Raw genomic sequence first — 9,637 nt, 5'->3', positions numbered from 1 at the left:
AATCCTCCTCAGAATCCTTCTCGGTTGAGCTAGATTCAAGAAACTAACATACAGTGATACCCAAGAATACATCCCTAGAAAAAGTGTCAATAGAATTTAAACAAAAGGACTGTTTCCCTTGTAAGTAAAACACAAAAAAACCCCACCCAGAATATGATGTATTGTGTTTTGGCACTAGTATCTTAAATTTGAAAAAATTGAGAGAGAGAGAGGGAGAGAAAAAAAGTGGTTCACCTCACAAGTTCTATGGTGAAATCCCAATTTTTAGAAAGTTGTATGTCAAAAGTAAAGTTCATGATATTCTTAAAGCAAAAATGGAGCATATTCTTAAGGACCTATTAGAATCATAGGTTGGTATTGTGACTTTTTCTTCAATTAGTGACATGTGTGAGCATCAAATCAGAAGCTGGAACTTTTCTATCCCATCTTTAAGAGCAAAGACAGAAATCTCACTGTCCTAGTTAGTCTCTCAGATAACCAGTCTCCTTCCAAGGAACATTAGATCTAGAAAATGTACAGCTATGAGTATTCTGACATCAGCAGAACAAAACAGTAATTACAACTTAAAAGGAGGTCCTGGGTAGAGTCTGTCATGATTGCCCAAAGCAGTCTCAGTGCATGTTTTTGCACCAGTCCTTCAGCAAGTTAAACTCCTCTTTTTCAGATTCTTTGCAAGTTACCCATTTAGGAGACAATGCATTCAAACTAGACAGAGTGGTTCTTGGTCACTTGGCATAAGGACATCCTTGCTTTTTTAAGCAAGCAATTTTAAAGTATTTTTGTGGGTTTTGCCTTGCAGGAAAGGAGACAAAGCTTTCTTCAGTGATAGCATGCAGGGTTTTTAGACTACTTCTTCATGAATACATGATTATTGTAGTCCAGTTAGATGTTTTTCCAACAGTAATTTTGACTTTAAGGAACAAGGGAGAGAAACTGGATTTGTCCAGTTTTTGTTTTGTTTTGTTTTATTCTTTAGTACTAGAACTGGGAGTGAAAATACTTTCAAGAGCATGAATAGATGAGCTGCCAGTGTTAAAATCTGACTCATAACCTTTTGTCATATCTGAGCATTCTTAGATTTTCAGTAGTTTCTTAGCACCTGGTTAATGTGACTCTTTGGGTTTAGGAAAGAGCCTGCTTGTGGGAAGGGAGAAAAGCAGTAAGTTAACTGGTTGCATGTAATATCATTTCTACTACATCTGTTTAAAAACAGCTCTGCTTGACAGTCCTGTGTGGAGCGTGAACTTGTTACCATGAGCTTTAATTTTGACATTGCCTTTTATCTGAGGATGTGTTCCGGACAGACTTCCACAATTCAGTTATACTGAATGTAAAAAAGGAAAACAAAACTTCAGACTTTCTTGGTATAGTTTTCCATGAGGAACAGTAATTTTGTCTGGTTTTGTCCTTTCTAATATTTTGCGTTTACTTACTGTTTTAAGGGACATACTAAGGTTTTTTCTGATAGTATAATTTCATTTTCAGTTAGTTTATTGCATCAGAAGGTCCAGACTGAAACCTGTAGATTCTTGATTTTCCTCTTTTACTGGCTTTTGATTGCCATTGACTGTGGATCCCTGTTCTTTCAAAACAAAAAATATTTTAAGAGCTTCATTTTTATTGAAGTTGTCTTACAGATTCCATGCAAAAAACAGAACTCTAAAAGATTTGACATATGTGCTAGAAATTGACAAAAGCTGGCTGCAGTTTCACCTCAACTTCCCACAACATACTTCCCATTTATTAAAAAATAAATGTGAACACAGTAATCTTAACATATATGAGCTGTGTTGGATGGATGGATGGATGGATGGATGGATGGATGGATGGATGGATGGATGGATGGAAAATGAATTGAAAAACTTATAAATAGAGATTCTGAAATGGCTTAACCCTAGGTTTTAAGTTACCTATTAAAATACATACAAATAGGAATACACACACTAGTTTCCATGGGTAGCTGTATTCTTTATGTCACCTTTACAGAAACGCATTAAGAAAGACCTTGCTGTATCTACTTCCTTTGCTTCTTTGTAGCATTTCACTATGAAGTTGGAGAATTCAGTGGCCAGATGTACAACTCAGCAGTTTGTGGCTTACTGCATATGAGGCTAGTAAATAATGTACCCTCTGTTTTTTGCTTATTTTGACTTCCCCCTTCTCATTTGTAGATTCTTCATGGATTTAAAAATCAAGTTGGGGATGAGAATTGGAGGCGTTTCTCTGACCAGTTTCCTCTTCCCTTAAAAGAGCGCCTTGCAGCTTACTATGGAGTTTAACCTCATGCACTGTAGCTGCAGTCCCATCATTAGAGGTAAGCACATGAGTCTTGCTTGCTAAACAGAGCTTGGATGTCCTTCCTGTTTGCATCATATAAAACATAATTAATTAATCGGTCTAGAATTGCTGATCTACACTGGAGGAGGTATCTTTCCTTCCCGTATGAAGGGAGGAAAGAGGGGATGATAGTATACTTAAATGATGGTGGCTATAGCAAAAGCATTTGTCTGATTTTTTTTGTTGTTACAAAGAGAGAAAGAAAGAAAGAAAAACTGAGTCTGTGATACACACGTTAGTTTATCAAGAAAGTTGGAAGTGTAGGTATAACAAAGTGCTGGTTCAAGTTTAATAAGCAAAGTGATGAATATGATCCTCAAGTCATCATACTAAAGACACAGGCTACCTTATATGTTATGAATTAATAGATGGCAGATGTGGTCTAAGCAGGAATACTCTTTTAGGATAAGAAAGCAGGTTTGTTAACACACTAGCTATGAGAAGTCTAATATACTCCTAACTACATACTGAATGATCTTTCCACTGAATAAAGAATGCTATGCTAATATGTAACTACAGTAACTGTAAGGCTTTATATTTGGGGGTGGCTGATGTGTTTATTATTGCCGTGTTCCATTTTGTGCGTCAATTCAGAAGTGTTTGACAGTTCTGTGTGGAGAATGATTCAGCTTCAAAAAGGAACAGTGGAAGTCCATTCCAGAGTAGCTCTATTATTATTATACCACCTTGCTTTATATGCTACCTGTGTACACTGCATAAAGCAAATTTCCCATGTGTGATACTGGGAAGAGATTATTATATTAGCCAAAAAAGAGAATGAATTAAGTTTGTTCATTTAGTCTTTATACAAATTTCATACTTTGAGTAGAATTTTTGTACTGAAATTACGAGAGTGAATCATGCAGTTCTGTTTAGTGTTGGAATGGACAACTATTTAAAAGTCAGTCCAAGATTTTTTCGAAGTAAGTGGCATAAAAAATCCTATTTGCATTACATGTTACATCAGAACAATGGATTAAAAATAAACTTTTCAAACAGCTACATACTTATCAATGAGGGCATTTTAGTTCTGACGTAAGGGTATTTTCTCCTCCTGATGAAAAGGAAACCAAAGTGATAAAATCTGCCATTATTGTCAGTTTCAACTTCGGAGAAACTCTGGCTATCTTGTTTATTCCACCTGAAAGGGAAGCTGCTGGGTCAGTTGCAGATATGTTTAATATTCTTTCTCAATGTCATAACTACCTCATAATTTTGAGCTAAAAATGGAAAAACTGGTTAGAATATATAGGGCTGCTTTTATCTTAAATCTAAGTTCAGCACAGTAGTGGAATTGTCAATGTAGTTTCAAAGCATATATTGTTGTTTCATGAATAATAATTTATCTGATACAAACAGGCTGCTTTCTTAACAGACTTAAAAGGGAACATTAGGCATAAATCCATTTTTAAGTTAAAGGTTGGCACTTAACTGCTTGAAAAAGGCTCTTTGTTTATGCACCTGTCAAATGTTCAAGGTAAGATTTAATTATACCTTTGTCTTTTCCTTTTACAGGTCCTTCAGTCTGGGAGACTATGAGGGAGCCTCTGCACCCAGGGAAAATGTTACCCTTTACTGGGGGGAAGGGTAAACCAGTAGGGAATACAGTACAATCCCAACCCTACTGGGAGGGGCGGGAGGGAGGTGTTGCCGTCACTGTATTAAGTCGATGTTGGGAAATGTTTTAACATCTGGAGCCTTTGTGGGTGGAAATCTGTCTCCTATTACACCTCTGCACTGGATGTGAAGAAGAAAAAAAAAGAATCTAGTCACAAAACAGCACATTCTGGAATATTGTGGGGATTTGTACCAAAATAAGAAACCATATAATTGAACCATAGGGATACGTAAAGAGGAATAATATTTTGCGCACAATAAAGGAAACCTAAGAATGGGGGTCACAAACAGTAAAAGGCTTTCTTTTTGTTTTCTGTTTTTTTAAGTAAGGGTTTTCTACATTATTTTCATCCTGCTTGATGGGATTCCTAGGTATTTGCATGTTAATGAGAACCACACAAACGAAGTTAGTACAGTTAAAATGCAGCTTGTGTCTGTATTAGGAGCAGGCACTTGCAGTGTACAGTATAGAAACCCCATCATAAAGTAATAAAGTTAACTTGGGCAAAATGAAGCAACCTGCAAGCTGCCAAATAAGTCACTCCTTTCATTTTGGGGGTAAGAAGAGGGACACTGCAAAGAAAAGATTGACATCTTAATTTTTATGTTAAGAAAAACAACCAAGGTAGTGGATATGATTTTATTATTGTACTTTGTTAGTTTTAATTTCTAGAGTAAGGCATTATTCTTAACTTGCAGTTTAAGGTTCAGGCATGCGTTCTGGCTCATAGTGATCAGAAGTAATTTTAATTAGTGGGAAAGTAGCATGCTTGCATCACATAGAGTGAAATTGGTATACATTTACCTATGTTGCGCCAGTTTTGTGTTGCAGTTTACCAATTCAATATAGCCCTGCATTTAAAATTCCTTTTTAAGATTCAGTGGAATTTATTTTTATTAAGAATATAGATATAAAGTACTGTAGTTAACAATTAGGCCTTGAAATACCTTTTTAGGATCTGTTAAGAGTAAGATTGATATTGTATTGTGTGTAACCTGCACAATGTGGAAAGCTGATATAGCTGTGCAAAATATTTGCCTCTGTGCTGTCAGTGTGATGTGCTTTCTGCATGGTTATATACTAGTGATTTTATCAGAATCTCTAAAATTAATTACATGGTAAGACCCATTAAAGGCTGCATAAATGTTAGTTGGCACGTAAAGACAATTGTAGAAGTTGATGACAAGATTGCTATATTTGTGTTTATTCCCACTCAGCGTATTACCTTCTACGCTTTCTTTTTGTTCAAAGCATGATCTTAAAGAGATGTTTAAGTTAATGGATGTAATGCAGGGTATCTACACTGTATTGGCGCATGTTGGTGGCCCTTTGTGATGTAGTTAAATGCACAAGGGTGCAAGTTTAAAGCTACAGAGTGACAGTTGGTTTGGATCCTCTTCATTTCATTTGTTTAGCTTTTCTGTTGTGTTTTTTTTCTCTACTTACATGTATTCCTGTGAATAAATCCTTGTTAAGTTAACCCTTTACTTTTCCTTCCATGTGTATTTTCTTATGTACTGTGAATGTGAAATCCTAACTGGTACACTTGATCTTGTGTCCATCTGAAAGTGGCAAGTCTTTAATAGTTTAGACTGCCTAAAGAGTATCCCATGATGATAAAGGAAAATGGAGAGATTTGTAACTCTGCTGGTCAGAGGTGAAGCCACACCTTTCCATTTTTCAAGTGCTGCATTATTAATCTGCAAAACAAAATTAAGCCATAACAGCCTTTTTGTAGATTTAGTTTCTCACCTTTGCATTGCAGAATGGATACTGGATAACAGTTTCTGGTTTAGTTGGTGTTTTCTGGTTTGGTTTTTTTGTTTGTTTTCTTTTTTGTTGTTGTTTTTTGTTTGTTTTTTCATTTTTTGTTTTGGGTTTTTTTTGGGATTTTGGGGGTTTTTTTGGATTGGGTTTTTTTGTTTTTTTTTTTTAGTTGGGGCGTTTTTAAGAACTTGCTCTTCTTTGCATGGTTCTATTCTTTGACTGTTGAATGATTTAGCCATTGCACTGAAGTTTGAGCTGTGTGAGTGTGAGCTTACAAATGCTGTTTAAAAAGTTTAGACCTTTTTTTTTCAATGCATGGTCACATGCATGTTTTATGTTCCTCCCCCTTTTTTTTGGCTTTGCAAATTTTAATGGATTATGCCTGAAGCATAGTTTGGTCATAAACTGTATGAAATACATTTGATAGTGCCAGTAGATAGTATTTATTCAATTTGATCAAAATTGCATATGATAACTTGCTTTCAAGTTACATTACTTTGATAGCAAACAAAAAATTCCTTCTCAACTAATAACTGATATAAATTACTAAAAGTCAATAAATAACCTTTAATTTTGAAAGGGAACACCCCTGCCCAACATTTAGCAAGGTGGAATATTATTTTGGACCCAAACTTGCTTTAATATTGAGTGCATTTGAACATTAAGGAAGAGTTTCAGAGAAATGACATTAAAAAGTTTGTAGAATAGAAAACCTACCCAAATAATATAGTAGCATAACAACTAAAATGTGGGTTTAACTAAACTTCTTAAATTTCAGAAAGCCCCTTTAACCAAATAAAACCACTCCGCCTCACCTTGGATTAGCTTAGGATGCCACTTTTGTACATATTTGTTTTAATATATATTTGTACAGGTGTGAACTGATCTGGTATGACAGCAAGGAAAATAATTTAAAAGGTCAGGAATAAACAAAATAGTCTTCTGTATCAGTAAATTCTCTCATGGTGTATTTTAAAGCAAATAAACCACATTCCTAATGCATAATATAGTGCAGAGATTTGCAGAAGCCTTTTAGGGTGTAATTTGAGGTAAGAGAAGTTCTGAAACAGCATTAGTATTTAAATCTGAATTATTGCATCATGGGATATATAAAAAGCATCTTAATTCTTGTGGTGTAGTCTTGACAGTTCTTGAATGTTGACTGAATGTTTATACTGCTAGAATTGTGAGTTTGTCTTTGTTACATTCCAGTGTTTCTGCCTCTTGGCATGCTAAAAGCACGGCTTACTTCATTTGCTCCTTACACACTGAAAAAGTGCTGTTAGTGTGCTAAACTACAGAAATAGCCGCTGCTACGTAATGGTGTAGATTTTCTACTTGAATAATTTTGTTGTAGGAACCTCAGGAGGTCAGTGTTTACTGTTTTTATATATGCCTTTTTCCTGTTTTGAGTTTCCCTTTTTGAAGGATTCTGAGAGTGAACAAAAGCTGCTGATCAACCTAAGTTGGTAACAGAAAGTGTATTTAAAATCCTTATAAATGCATCTTTTTGGCAGTTCAAAATTGCTGTTAAATTAGTCTTAAGTGAAGTTCAATATGAAATTTTTTTCATAACGCAGGCAGGAAACAGCTCATTTCATTTTGGGAACAGATTAGACTAGTTCATTAATTTAACCAGTGCAAGCAAAAATAATAAATTTTGTATTTTTTTTCCAAAGCTTGATTATTTTCTAAATCAGTGAATATGTATATATTTAAATTGTAAGAAGCTAATTCTTGTGCTTTAGTTCACTGCTTCTCGAAGCTTGTACTCAGAAGATCACTTTTTGAAGAATAGGTTAAAATTTGTAATCGTTATAATTTTTAAAAGTTATGAAGTAGCATAAATTTTGTAACTAATAATACTGACACACACTGTGATTTTTTTTTTAGGACTTTTATGTTAGCATCAGTCTTAATTACTTAAACTGCATATATTGTATAATAGTGAAATGTATATTTTAAAACTTCAAGTGGCTTTCCTCAAGCAAAACTCATTGCTACGTAGAAATATTCAAATACTAGCTTTATCTCAGGTGAATACTCTTGTACCCTTTTTGTTCAGAACACATGCTAATAAAAATGTGTTGTAATTTTATTGGTTATGTATTTCATTTAGGCAGCTCCTCTTGTCTTAAACTCACTCTAAATTAATCTTCTACTGTGGGACAATAATGAATTTTGTTTCACCTATATTATTCATATTGAATGTATTAACAGATAAGGTGCAAAAACATTCTTCCCTTAAGGAGAATGCATCCATATTCAAACAACTGAAATATTTCTTTAAAAATGCTTTAAATGCAAAATTAAATTGGAAATCTTTTGTTTCAGATTTTTCAAGGAAAGAAGTTGTAACTTAACACTAACTGCTTCCATACTGTCTCTTTCATGAGGATGATAGATACATAAAGCTTTTATATAGGGTCTGAAGAGTGACTTTTTGTCTTAGATAAAGGATAAGCTCTGCAGTGAAATGGCAAAACATCCTGCAATTAATCTCAGATAGATGCTGATGTAGTTTGCACACGTATTTGTTACAATCTTACGTAACCTCACCTTAAATAAATCTTGTTCAGTAGCTATGTATTTCACTCACCTATGCATTCTCCAGGGTGACTTGCATCCATCAGTCTTCTATGTATTCTCCAGTAGAAACTCCATTTTGTCTGCCACTGATGTTTGCTCTTTGCACTTAACGGTTGGAGCAAGCCAGTTTTAGTTTATCATTTTAAATGGGGAACTGAGGCAAGTACTCTTGTTGCTTGCCTTGTACATTCTGCTAAAATACTGATACTCACTTGAATGTACTTACATGAGGGAAGTTTGAAATGGCTCTACAGGATGAATATCTGTGTGGTGTTACAGTATGCTTTAAGTAAGCCAAATCCACATCTCAAAGAATTCAGCACTTACAGTATAGTATCGTTTTTCTATAAACTTGTTCTGTTGTGCTACTTTGCTTTAGCTCTCTATTTCCTTATTTCAGGTGAGCAACAAAATTAAGAAGGCTTGGGTGTTTTTTGTGAGGACAGCAATGAGAATAAAAAGATTGGTATGAGGGGGTTTATTTGGCTGTTGAAATCTGCAGTGTAGTATCTTTTTTCATGGAAAGAGATAGTTATGTTGTACATTGTCTGACTTAGTGATACTAGACACTTCTAAAATTTTAAATTGGATGAAATACACAAAATAGTTTTAAATGAAAGGTGACTGAATCTTTCTGCTGACAACTTAGGTTGTATAAGTTTTGCTTGAAAGCTTTAAATCTTATGTTTCTGTATCTGCCGCAATGTCGGAATGTTTCCTTCAAACATATCCTCCTGCAACCTCTCAAACTGTACTAAATTGAGTGATACTTCTTGAAGTCTGCCTATGTGCTAACAGAACTTCATTTTAAATAGAATATGGTTTTAATTTTTGATAAGCTGCTGAATTTTAAGGAGTTTTTGGGGCCACCAAATATTTTGGATCATGCAGAGAATATATATTGTACTGTAGTAATTTTGTATTTACATTTGTATGATGTGACATAATAGATGTGAATGTTAATCACTGCTTGACTATGTTAATAAAGTTGTTTAAATATAGATGTTGCATTCCAATTTTTGACGGGCGATTAAAATTTTTTGTTCAATTTATTTTTTGCCTGACCCAATAGTGCGCTCTTCTGATTCACGCATGTAAGTACTAGAGCCTCTGAAATAAGGATTTTAATTTTATCAGAAAGAGAATGGTCTTTGGATAAGTTAATGTTAGTTTAGTTTAGATACTTCATGCTGCTTGAGGGCAGATCAATGTAGAAAAAAGGTTTAGGTGGATTGAAATGAAAACTTGCTGGGTGATAACTGGTAGCTACTTTACTGCTGAGAAATGTTACAGTAACTTTGTTTCTTGAAACAAATTATACTTGCT

General features: G+C 34.5%; 1 protein-coding gene across 1 annotated transcript in view; it reads left to right on the top strand.

Moving 5' to 3' along the window:
- TNPO1 (transportin 1) overlaps positions 1 to 9,312 on the top strand; it is a 94,399-nt gene extending 85,087 nt beyond the window's left edge. Inside the window, 2 exon segments of the mRNA XM_017740651.1 lie at positions 2,172 to 2,314; positions 3,853 to 9,312. Of these exon segments, the coding sequence (XP_017596140.1) occupies positions 2,172 to 2,279 (108 nt within the window). The 3' untranslated portion in view covers positions 2,280 to 2,314; positions 3,853 to 9,312.
- Positions 9,313 to 9,637: the final 325 nt, after the last annotated feature.

This window comes from Corvus brachyrhynchos, unplaced genomic scaffold, assembly GCF_000691975.1.
Source record: "Corvus brachyrhynchos isolate BGI_N302 unplaced genomic scaffold, ASM69197v1 scaffold467, whole genome shotgun sequence".
In the NCBI taxonomy this organism is placed as follows: domain Eukaryota; kingdom Metazoa; phylum Chordata; class Aves; order Passeriformes; family Corvidae; genus Corvus; species Corvus brachyrhynchos.
The sequence above is the reverse complement of the archived record's forward strand: the minus strand, read 5'-3'. Positions and strand labels throughout refer to the sequence as shown.